We start from the raw sequence: 12,375 nt of genomic DNA, 5'->3' as shown, positions 1-12,375 counted from the left end.
CCGTGACTGACTATTATAATAAAGTCAGATCTCTTGCTTCTACTCTAGCAGCTGCGGGACGTCCTCTAGACGATTCCGAGCTCGCCATCTACCTTCTGGCCGGACTTGGTACAGATTACGAGAGTCTAGTCACTTCCCTCACCACTAGAGCAGATGCCTTATCTCCACATCAAATCTATAGTTATCTCTTAAATCATGAGTCTCGACTCACTCATCAGACTCAATCTCTACTCTCTGGCACATCTCTTACAGCCAATACTACCATTAAAAACTCACCCAGTAATTCTTTCAATCGAGGTCGCACCAATGCTTCTCGAGGTCGTGGTCGTGCTTGTCATAATGGTAGAGGAATTCTTTCCAGCCCTCGACCCAATAGTTCCCCTTTCTATAATAAATCCATCTGTCAAGTATGTCAAAAAGGAGGGCACACAGCTGTCACCTGTCATTACAGGTTTGACCACGGATTTCAATCCCCTCCTCCTCACTCTTTCACTGCAAACTACACGGCCATACAGCCTCATTCACCACAAAATACTACCTGGTTTCCAGACTCAGCAGCATCCCATCACTTCACCTCCGATTTTCAGAACCTTAATATGGATGCGTCAACTTATCAAGGCACCGACACAGTGAGCATCGGAGATGGTTCGAATCTACCAATTCAAAGCACAGGCTCGGCTCAATTTATTTCTTCTTCTGGAAAATTTCTCTTAAATAATTTGTTACATGTTCCTATGATTTCCCGAAATCTACTCTCAGTTCGTCAGTTCTGTCAAGACAATAGAGTCTATTTTGAATTTCACTCTTCTGTTTTCTATGTGAAGGATTCATGCACCCGGGCGGTACTTCTTCAGGGCCATGTTGAAGACGGTTTGTATGTGCTACGGACAGGTGCAGAGCTCACGTCTTCCCCCTCTATTTCAACTCCTCAAGCACATATGGGATGTCGCACTTCAGCCCAGCTCTGGCACTCCAGGCTAGGTCATCCAAGCTCACGCACAACGTCCTTCATTCTTCGTCAACACAGTCTACCTCTCAACACATCAACCTCTCTTCAACCTTGCTCAGCTTGTACCTCGGCCAAAGCACATGCTCTACCTCATCCTCCCTCTCCTAGCCGTTCTACCTATCCTTTTCAATTATTGTTTTTTGATGTTTGGGGTCCCTCGTCTACATTGTCAACGAAGGGAGCTCGTTATTTTCTTTCAATCATAGATGACTATTCCAAGTTCATATGGTATTTTCCCATGCCATTAAAATCAAATGTTTCTAACATTGTTCCTGCTTTTATTACCTTTGTTAAAAATCAATTCTCTTCCAGCATCACTTCGGTTCAAACCGATGGAGGGGGTGAATTTCGACCCCTTCAAGCAATTTTTCGCACATTGGGTATTTCTCATCGTATTACATGCCCATACTCTCATCAACAAAATGGGAGTGTTGAACGTCGTCATCGTCATATTGTCGAGACGGGTCTATCCTTACTCTCTCATGCTTCTGTCCCACATAAATATTGGGCCGAAGCTTTTCAAACTGCTACTTATCTAATCAATCGTCTCCCTACACCTATTTTGCAAAATACTTCTCCTTTTTATACTCTAATGGGCCAACATCCGGACTACACCTTCCTCAAGGTGTTTGGGTGTGCCTGCTGGCCCAATCTCAGACCTTTTAACTCTCATAAAATGGATTATCGATCTAAAGAATGTGTGTTCATGGGATATAGCCCAGATCACAAGGGCTATATCTGTTTTCACACAGAAACGGGCCGCACTTTTATTTCTAGAGATGTCCAGTTCAATGAAAATACTTTTCCTTTCTCAAAAAGGCCCACTCCTACGGCAAACCCAGATCCTCTCACATATTCACCCGGTTCCTCTCTAAGCCCAACTACTTTGTATAACCCGATCCATACCATGTCATCCACTAATCCTTCAGATAACTCCCAGGGTTTCTCGACAGCCTCTTCTTCTTCAACATCTAACTCAGCCGCCACCCACAACCTCACTCCAGGATCTGAGCCTTCATCTCAGCCAAAATCTATTGCTCTTCCTCCGCTCACCGATGGCTCCACCTCGTCACCATCATCACCTCCCATTAACCAACTCCGAGTTCCTCAATCTCACCCACCCTCTCTCGAGCTTCCCTCACAAACCGAGTACTTCATACCTCAGTCAACATCTCCCGAAAATTCTTCTTCTTCACAACCACAAATGCCTGATACTTTACCTTCCTCTACTGACTTAGAATCCGTTCCTTGTCCCCCTCGGCATCCTATGGTTACCCGGTCTCAAACCCAGTCCCTTTGTCCTCGTCAACGAACAGATGGCACCATTCCTTGGCCATCTTCAAAACCTTCAGCCTCTCTCACTAAATCTTCTACTTCGGTTCCAGAAGAACCATCCTCATATACCGAAGCGTCTAAGCATCACGAATGGCGATCTGCTATGACGTCCGAACTTGATGCGCTCCTTCAAAATCAGACATGGACCTTGGTACCTTTCTCTCCTACTTACAATATTCTTGGCTCAAAGTGGATTTTAAAAACAAAACGGCATGCTGATGGAACCATTGAGAGACGTAAAGCCCGTCTTGTGGCTCAAGGGTTTCATCAACAGCATGGACTAGATTATTCTGAGACATTTAGTCCAGTTGTTAAACCAACCACTATACGTCTTATCCTATCTGTTGCTATTTCTTCTAATTGGGCTCTGCATCAACTTGACATACAAAATGCGTTTCTTCACGGTGACCTTGCAAAAACAGTCTACATGAAACAGCCCCCTGGGTTCGTGAATCCTGATTTTCCTCTTCATGTCTGTAAGTTAAATAAATCTATCTATGGTTTAAAACAGGCTCCAAGAGCCTGGTTTGCAAAACTCAGTGATAGATTACTTACTCTTGGTTTTCATAGCTCTCGTGCTGATTCCTCTTTGTTTATTTTACAAAATGGTTCTGATTGCATATATCTTTTAATATATGTTGATGACATCTTGGTCACTGGTTCTAGTTCTCAATTAATTGCTCAATTTATCTCTGCACTCAGCACATATTTTCCTGTCAAAGATCTCGGGTCACTACATTACTTCCTTAGTATTGAAGCGAAACGGACCCCTTCTGGTTTATTTTTGTCTCAAACTAAGTATATCATTGATTTACTTAAACGTACCAACATGCATACCTCTAAGGCTGTAACAACTCCCATGTCCTGTTCTGATAAACTCACCACCTTAGATGGATGTACTTTTGAGGATCCAGAATGGTATCGTAGTGTCGTTGGAAGCTTGCAATATCTTGCTTTCACTCGTCCTGACATTTCCTTTGCTGTAAATCGTGTTTTTCAATATATGCATAATCCACGTCTTCCACATTGGACGGCTGTAAAACGCATTCTGCGTTATCTTAATTCAACTCGTGATCTTGGTCTTTTTTTGTCTTCCTCATCTTCCACTAAATTGACAGCCTACTCTGATGCTGACTGGGCTGGTTGCCCAGATGATAGGCGATCCACTGGAGGTTTCTGCATTTATTTTGGAAACCATTTAGTTTCATGGGGTTCAAAAAAACAGCCTACCATAGCTCGATCCTCTACCGAAGCTGAGTACAAATCCGTAGCTAATACTACTTGCGAGATTCTTTGGTTACAGTCACTTCTGAAAGAACTTGGTATTGGTCTATCGGAGCCTCCCACTCTTTGGTGCGACAACATAGGAGCAACTTATCTCTCCATGCATCCGGTTTTACACTCAAGAACAAAGCATGTCGAACTCGACTATCACTTTGTACGTGAAAGAGTTGCTGCCAAATCCTTACATGTCGCCTTTGTCTCCAGCAAAGACCAAGTAGCAGACATCCTCACCAAACCTTTGTCTACTGCCCGCTTCTCTCTTCTTCGATCCAGTCTCAAACTTGTCTCAGTCCCGCTCGAATCGAGGAGGGATATTAAAGCACCAGCAATATCACGAACAGAGCATCAAGAATCATCTAGAATATTTGAGAACAATCCTTGTAACAGAAAGAATAAATAGTAGGACTACGTGTCACAATAAGACTAGTCTTTACAAACAATTCTGTTATGTAAATATCTATATATATGCCCATTCTGTACAGTGATAACATATGAAGAATTCATTTTCTCTTAGAAACATTTTCTCAATCTTCTCGTGTGCTTTATATTTTCTCTGCTTTGTCATATTGTAATGTTTTTATGCCCGCCCTTGCGTCAAAGTTATAGGGGTTGCATGGGCCATCAATCCACCCGCTCAACTCTGACCTAGAAGCCGAAGAACGGCACCCCCCAGGACGATCGATCCCACGGTAGGAATTGTCAAGAGTAGTCGTCCTGAAAGCTACCTCCTTAGGAATGAACAACATTGGGACGTCAGACGTCCGACTACAAAATATGTTTCTAGCTGCACTAATAAACACCAAGAGAAAAGAAGCTGTGTTTTTAAATTTTCCTTGAGCTTACTAGTAGAGTTGAAATCTTGCTGAATTCAATAGAATTTGGAAGTATTTGCGGATCTTCGAGAACAAGTCTGCTTCGATATCCTCTCTTTTCCTTGATTTTAAACTAAAAAGCAACGAGCTAAAGCTGGGAGAGAAACTTTTTTTTTTTTTGATAAGTAAAGCTGGGGGAGAAACTTCTCGGGCAAAGATGAACATCATTTACCAAACAACTTTAAAAAACCTTGAGCTGCAAATATACAATGAACCTTGCATGGCACACCATGCCTTAGACTATCCACGACATCTATGGTGAATCACACGCAAACATATCCCATAATTTGGACGGAACCATCATATTGTACCTTTGGCATCTAAAACAAAAAAGTTATGATACTTTCAAGACAATGAACACCAAAATCAGTTGAAGGTTCAGTTCTGAGACCGATGGATTGAGTGGCTATCTTCCTTATTGCTGAGGCACCTGCAATCACTATTGCACCATGAATAACTTAATAACAGGGATATGAATAGAGTAGCATGAAGAGCTATCATATTGCATCACATGAAGAGCTATGCTACAACCAAAATAATACCAACTCTGAAGGAAGACACACCAAATTCACACAAACTGTCAAACCAGTAGATAACCAACTATGAGAAAACTCCCTTTCCAATTCAAACTATTTTCAGCTCTTAGGCTCAAAATGCCATAAAGTAACATTGCCTAGACCTCTAGAAAAACCCCCATGAAGTATTCAACATGACAAAACAGAGGTCTACACTCAAGAAAGCCACATTTTACCATCACCAGGAAAACTCAGCAGGCACTTCTGAAGTAATCAAATCTATTAATCCTACACTCAGACATCACAACTCACATAACCGAAAGATTCCCATTCGTAGGTTATGCCTTTATCAATTATCATCATCTACTGATCTGCGCAGCGTATTGATAATTAAATCACTAGGCCAAAGCTATGTAAATCAGAACTCCAGTGTTGCACAAGGCCTAAAAGTTTGAACACTTCAGAGTAACACGAAAACAACCTTTAGAATTCGACAAATACCAATTCAATCCAAAATATTAGAAACGGGGATGACACGTTCCCAAAGTAAAAACTCGACAATTGGAATCATGATTTACAGAATAGCTAATTATTGATCAAATCTCAAAAGAAACGTAGCAAACAAGTCCTCGAACCTGTCAAAAGAAACACAGCAAAAGTTCCCAAAAAAACCTATATACACGCCCAGGGACATAGATAACAGAACAACCCACCGACTTCATGGGCGAGCTTCACTTGCATCATCGGTAGATGAAGAAGCGGAAGAGGAGGAAGGCTCGGGGTGCTTATCGCGGAAAGAAGGGAGGGGATTGGAACCCTTGATGATCCAACCGAGGGCGAAGAAAGAGATGCCAGCGAGAATGGCGGTGCCCCAGGCGCTGGAGTACCACCTGCTGTACTGTTTGATAGCGAACCTCCATTGCTCTCGGAGCGTTGCGGGGTCCGGATTCGAAGCGTCCGGGGGGTTCGGGTATCGGGCCTTGTGACCCGAGAAGTCGGTGCCGTTGCCGGGAATTTTATTTGAAGAAGAGGAAGAAGAGGGCAAGTTTTGGGGCGGCTTGGGGTCCTGGTGTTGATCACTCATAGTGAATGCTCTGTTTTTCCGTGGTGGGCTGCTACCTCGAACGGTCGAAACTCGAAACTTGAGTCTTGCTCTCGGTGCTGCTTTGCTGAAGGTGAGGGTGTTGGGTCGCTTGCTCCGCTTGCAAGAAACAAGTCGTGTAAATGATGCCACTGCCACCTGTTCAGTTGGGTGACATTGGCTCTGAGGTGTACTTTGGATAAGTCCTTGATCAGACTGTACAGTGTACTCCATGGATTTTTTTATTTATTTTTTTTTTCAGTATTTAGGATTTTACCTCTAAGAAGTGTGAAATAAATAAGAACAGAAATTTTGTAAAAAAAATAAAATAAAATAATAATAGAACAAGAAAAATTTTATTTTCATACTTGTATCTAACAATATACTATTAACGTCATTTAAATGATTACATTTAATTTATAAAAATTAAATTTTAAAATTTATATTTCGAATCAAATTATTCTATAAATATTTATGTGCTACTACTGAACTATTTGAAATTTAGCATTCAAATTGCCCTCTTCACGTGGCACAACCATATATGGCCAACTGACAAAAGAAAAAAGCATTTGAAGCATTTAAAAATAGAAAAAGATGAAAATTGAAATTTTAAGTTCTCTTTATGCATGCTATGTTTTTAATTTTTTTTTTTTAATAAATCACGTTACACCATATAAAGTGTCATGTCAAGAGATTCATTTAAACAATAAGTTTCAGATAATTTAATAACATTATTTTAAATATTTTATTAAGTGTATTTGCTTTATATATGATAATATAATTTTTCTTATAATAATAACAAATTCTTGAGAGGCTACTTTGATTTGCTCTTCCTATCCAAAAGCTTAGGTTGAACTTTGATCACCCTTCTATAAACGGAGTGAGATGCTTTTGGGTAACTTTTTCGCATTTCTGTCGCAATTGATTAACATTACTCAAAACCCAACACAAACTCTAATAATCCTAATCCTTCTGTATTTTCATCTAATTTCATGTTATAGTGAGAAAATAATTAAAAAGTGTTAGGACATGGAGCCTGGATACAAGAACTCTTACGTGGACAGTTTGTTTTGTTTTTTTTTTTTAAACCGTTTATATGATCAATGAAAATATTGCTTATACGAGGAATCTGTGTACACAAATTTCGTATTCTTAACTTGTCCCGCGATCTTGTTCTTCCATTTTGACTGCACGTTTATTTTATTTTTATTTTTTTAATTTAATAATTAAAGAAGTAAATTTGTAAATTAGTAGTATATATTTGAAAGAATAGGCCCTTGTAGTAGTACAGACATGTGGTGCTGACGTCTTATTACATCATACTATGTCGCGAAATATTAGTGTTTACAGAAATAATTGTAATGACATAATATTTTATAACTATCTACTAATTTTTTTCTTACTAAAAAAATCTAATAATTTCTTGCAATTTCCCGTTAGGTCCTTCGTAGTGTACAGCTTGCTTTTATGCAGTGAAACCACAATAAAGATGGAGTGGACGAACCGCAGTTCCTCCCTCCCTCCTCAACAAGGCAATGAGTCGCAACCGTCATGTTGCTTGCTTATACGAACTTGATCTAAGACTATCGGAATGGATTACATGGTAGAGAGTGAAGTTCTTACCCAAGAGCACCGTGAAACTGCAAGAGCCAGATGGTTCTCGACTTCACTCCTAAGAGGCAAACCTCCACACCAAGCATCGCAGACGCCAACAGTGAAAACTCAAAAACAATATTGATCTGCAAATTCTTGATTAATCATGGTATGATAACTGAAAAGATATACTTCAACATCCAGTAAATAGATAACATTATATACTAGCCAGCCACAGTACATATTGTAGACCGTCATTAACTTGCCAAAGGCCTACATCATCGGCATAATTTGAAAACAGAAAAGATGAAGGATAAAGTATAGCAACAGTTTCACCTACCTATTCCAGTTTTGGAGGAAGTAACTGGTACACAACGTTCAAAACATCACGATTAGTTCTAAGAATGGACCGAACAAAAAACACCCATTTTCTCTGTTTATCACCATCTTTCCAAGTTAGAAACAAGCTCCAGTATCGGGACAGTCTAATACTTCATGTGAGAATGAGCTATTCACAATTCTCCAAAGTGGAGAAAAAATGAGCTTCACTTCCTGTTATTGAAGGCGAAATTGCAGAAACCGAACAAGTGAAAAGAAAAAAGACAACCCACTGCTGCTAATGTACTAAACTAACATCATCCAGCATGTTCAACATCCATTCAAGCTTCTATAACTACGTCAGGTAATAGTCACCTATATTCTCGACAGGATAATCATATGGTGCATTTACCCCGAACTCAAATGTTCCATTTGTTGGTGTCACTCGATTTGGAACAGGGTACACACCAACCTTTGTATTAACTTTGGCCCTCCCCTTCACACAGCGCTTATCATCAGATGGAAATTCAGCAGAGAGCCTTCCCATCTGCTTCTGCAGATCAACAACTGAATCATTGGTTATTTTCCCCTTGGAATTCTTCTTCCCATCAACAAGCTTCAGTTCCAATCTATACAAAGCACAAGCATCACACTTATTGATCTCATATTCATAGAGGTGCCACTCAAAATGGTTAAGTGGTTGTGGATCCATATAGTATGATCTCTTCAGGCCCCCATATTCATTCATCACCTGCTTCCTTGACTCATGCCAACCACGCCCACTGTAATCTGGCAAAGACCTCTGCTTTCTGTTCCCACTCTCAAATGCCCTACGAGGTTTATCAAAAAAGAGCCATTCCCTAATTGTTTCACCTTCCAGAACTAAAAGATCAAAGAGTTCTGCAATCATATAGCAAAATCAACCGATCAGCATAAAAATGATGTCATCAAAGTTCAGAATACATTCATTTCCAACGAATAAAAATCACCTGGCATATAAAAAATGGAAAGCCAAAAATAAAACCTACCAGGTGCATTCCATGGAGACTTTGCAGTTGCAGCTCCCTCACATTCTGGGATACCAACATCTTTTCCCTGTGCCTTTGCACCAAGAGCAGCAAAAAGTAGAGCATCCTTCAGGCCAATGCCTCCGGGTCTTAGAACTGGACCCATGCCAGGTGGACCTTCATTCAATGCTAAAGCTGCATGATAGCTATTGCAATAGTCTTGACACCAGTCCAAGCCTTGAGCAGGCCTTGGGCAATCCCAAAGGGCACATTTTGGGCCTAAGAAAGCAGAAGGTGGTGGGCATATACTTGGGAGATAGCTAGAAACATGAGGAACGGTATCCTCCCCAGACAAACTGGTACCACTAAAACCAGAGTAGAAGTTGTGCTCAAAGTCTTGATGCAAATCAAACTGATGGTAGTCCAAATGCGTAGACCCTTCCAAGTTATTTATTGCCACATCCCGGACTTCTGGAGACAGGTTTTTGCATTCACCAATCGGGGGAAAACCATGGTCCTGTTGCCCCTGATTCACACTAAATCCCTGCAACATATCAATTGTAATTAGCAGTGAATGCCCATTTACAAACCTAATTAACATGACATTGCAAAAAAATTGTGTAACTGCCTCAATCACACCATGATTGATAGTACTATATGAAGGTCAAACTTGCCAATGTGGTGAACGAAACCAGAATCCATGCCCTGGGAGCACAGCCTTTTAAATAGATCTACAGATATCTAAACCACACAACCCCCCCCCCCCCCCCCCCCCCCCCCCCCCCAAAAAAAAAAAACCAAAACTCTCTCTTTCTCCCAAAAAAAAAAGGCCAGCAAACCCTGGGAAATCCCATTTATCAAAGCACAATTGAATGTATAATTTGTAAAGGCTAAATGAAAAAAAAAAAAAAACAGCAAACAGAGCTTCCAAAAGAAATAATTCAAGCACTTGGTATTAAGTAAGAATCAAACTTATTTTTCCCCATCTTTAATGATTAATGCATTTTCCATAATGCAATCTTCTTGGCTAATTCTCATAACTTGTATTTGAGTGTCGCTCGGCAACATTGTAATCCATCTTATGTTCATGAAATTTCAGTGTGATTCTCTTTACTTGTGGAAGTACTGAACAAAAATTTTAGGTCTTATGTGTGTGATTTTTTTTTTTTAATCAGTAAGAACTTGATCTTATGTGTGCAGTTGACTTGGTTTGTTTCACTTTTCTACTTGTGTCTCATCTAAAATCGAAATTTGGCATAGCAAACTGATATCAGCTTCCATTGACACTAGATTACAACCGTAGCTAACACTGCAGGTAAGATAAATTCCAAGGATCTTCTGTTTCATTCAATAATAAAATCTATGCTAATATTAATTAACAAAACATACATGAGACAAACAAATTATAACAGTAAGTAATAAGAAGATTATAAGCCCCACCTCTAGAAACATCACACTATCTCTGACTTGCACACTTTGATCATTAGGCTCGAGCTTTGGTGCAGCTAATGGACTAGTGGCATCATCTTCCTCCTCACAAAGCTGCAATAACCGACATATATCCGAGGAGAAAGACCCAAGACTACCACCCTATATAGTCACCCATAAAGACAAAAGTTCAGAATCACCCCCATCAAAATATCAACCGTTACTATAAAATTTCAGCCGCAATGCCTTATTTGCAATGCACATACACATATGACATAGGTATCTATACAGAATTTAAACATATGCTCCAAGATATGCTCTCGAAAAGATATGGGTACAATACGACGCTAACTTGTTGCAGAGATGAAGCTGGAGAGGGCTCGTTGAGCTCGGCTTTCCACTCCCTAAGCATCTGATGGACTTGCTCTTCAAGAACAGCAACGTCAGCCGAGCGGCTCTCCTTCCGGGCAAACTGCAGGTCCATGAACATGCCTTGGAGGTCATCGACTCGGTTCTTTGCCTTATCCTTGAAGAGCCTGTGCGATGCAGACTTGCAATTGCTCTTCGAACCCTTCCCCATCATAGAACCACCCAACCTTAGTTCTTTATAAAACGCTGCAATCCAGAAAAGCAAACAAACCTAATTTTCAGGTCGAAACCAACGAGATTTTACACCAAAAGAGTAACAAATTATAAACATTTTGTATGTAACCCTCCACCCCCCCACCAAAAAAAAAAAAAAAAAAGGTGTAATTAAACCCAAAGAAAAAGAGTCAGATACTTTGAGATTAGCAGAACTTTGCTACTAAGAATAGAAGAGTTAGTACAGTAAGTAATTTTAGCATAGACGATGCTGATAAATTAAAGCCAACCCAAAATAAAATTGAACCGATGAAATTGAATTTTGAGACTAAAACCGACAAAATCTACAGAGATACACTGAAAATACACCAAGAATTATGAAAATGATACCTCACAATATATGAACCAAACAGCCTTTGGGGGGGAATAAAATTTCCAGCAAAAGATAGAAATATTCAGGGGATAGCAATCAAAGATCAGGACAATTAGAGAAATTGTGAATCCACAACCTAAACTCAGAATAGATCGAACCTACAGAGAGAGTGTAGCTCTTTCTATATATAGCCCTACTAAAGATCTGTTTTAGAAAACAAAAAAGTGGCAGGAACTGGTGAAGAGAGAAAGAGAGCGCAAGGAAAGGAAAACAAGAACAAAAAAAAGATATTCGAGGAGACTAGAACGATCGAAAAAGAGATGCTCACCTCCGAACTTTTTTGCTTTCTTTTCTGATAGCTATTTTCCTAATCAATGAAAAAGATGAGAAAATATAAAAAGCTTTATCAACTGCAAGAGAGTTTGGGCTTCGCCCGTTCGCCCTCGGCTGATTAGTCCACTCCTCTTGCAGCTCCTCTCTCTATCTCTCTCTCTCTCTGACTGGGAGCAACGTGGAAGCGGCAAAATAAAAGCTCGAAAGAAAGATGGATGCTTTACTGTAAGTCTGCAACGTAGAGAATGTGGTTGGTTATTGGTCTTTCAAATTTCGCCCTTTCCGACTTTCTCATTTGATTACAGGAGATATCTTAGTAAAATTAAATAAAATATTATTATAATATAAATTTTTAATATTAATTAATTTATTATATTTTATATAAAAATTTAAAAAAATTATAACAATGAGATCAAACGATAGAAATGACTTTAATTATGAACATATATTTTTATTTCAATTAAACTATATCAATTATCAATAATTTAAATTCATTTCAAATCAATATTAATGATCATAATTTGAGAAAATCATTATTTTATGTTCTACAAGTTACATAAGTCCATTGTGGATTTACATGTTAAATAATTTATTTTAATAAAGATAATTTATTTGGATTTAAATTAAAAAAGACAAATTTAATAG

General features: G+C 39.4%; 2 protein-coding genes across 7 annotated transcripts; both read right to left on the bottom strand.

Moving 5' to 3' along the window:
* Positions 1 to 4,667: 4,667 nt before the first annotated feature.
* LOC122278227 lies at positions 4,668 to 6,345 on the bottom strand. Of its 3 annotated transcripts, none has more exons than XR_006229315.1 (2): positions 5,651 to 6,345; positions 4,668 to 4,930 (listed from the first exon to the last, which is right to left on the bottom strand). XR_006229315.1 is itself a non-coding variant. In XM_043088375.1 (2 exons), the coding sequence occupies exon 1, from the start codon at positions 6,328 to 6,330 to the stop codon at positions 5,734 to 5,736; it is 597 nt and encodes a 198-aa protein (XP_042944309.1). In that variant the 5' UTR covers positions 6,331 to 6,345; the 3' UTR covers positions 4,668 to 4,939; positions 5,729 to 5,733. The 3 variants fall into 3 exon arrangements, 2 of the variants coding, with proteins under 2 accessions (XP_042944309.1, XP_042944308.1); XM_043088375.1 differs by having other exon boundaries at positions 4,668 to 4,939; positions 5,729 to 6,345; XM_043088374.1 differs by having other exon boundaries at positions 5,729 to 6,345.
* Positions 6,346 to 7,878: 1,533 nt separating this feature from the next.
* On the bottom strand, positions 7,879 to 11,990 carry LOC122278223 (transcription factor VOZ1-like). 4 transcript variants are annotated; one of them, XM_043088366.1, is made up of 5 exons: positions 11,726 to 11,990; positions 10,786 to 11,057; positions 10,455 to 10,604; positions 9,036 to 9,558; positions 7,879 to 8,907 (listed from the first exon to the last, which is right to left on the bottom strand). In XM_043088366.1, exons 2-5 carry the CDS (start codon positions 11,023 to 11,025, stop codon positions 8,363 to 8,365), a joined length of 1,458 nt encoding a protein of 485 aa, XP_042944300.1. In that variant the 5' UTR covers positions 11,026 to 11,057; positions 11,726 to 11,990; the 3' UTR covers positions 7,879 to 8,362. The 4 variants fall into 4 exon arrangements, with proteins under 4 accessions (XP_042944300.1, XP_042944302.1, XP_042944301.1 ...); XM_043088368.1 differs by having other exon boundaries at positions 10,795 to 11,057; positions 11,726 to 11,987; XM_043088367.1 differs by lacking the exon at positions 11,726 to 11,990 and adding an exon at positions 11,415 to 11,667.
* Between the last annotated feature and the right edge of the window lie 385 nt (positions 11,991 to 12,375).

This window comes from Carya illinoinensis, chromosome 10 (assembly GCF_018687715.1).
Source record: "Carya illinoinensis cultivar Pawnee chromosome 10, C.illinoinensisPawnee_v1, whole genome shotgun sequence".
NCBI lineage: Eukaryota > Viridiplantae > Streptophyta > Magnoliopsida > Fagales > Juglandaceae > Carya > Carya illinoinensis.
Note: the sequence above shows the minus strand (reverse complement) of the source record. Positions and strands in the feature narration are given on the sequence as shown.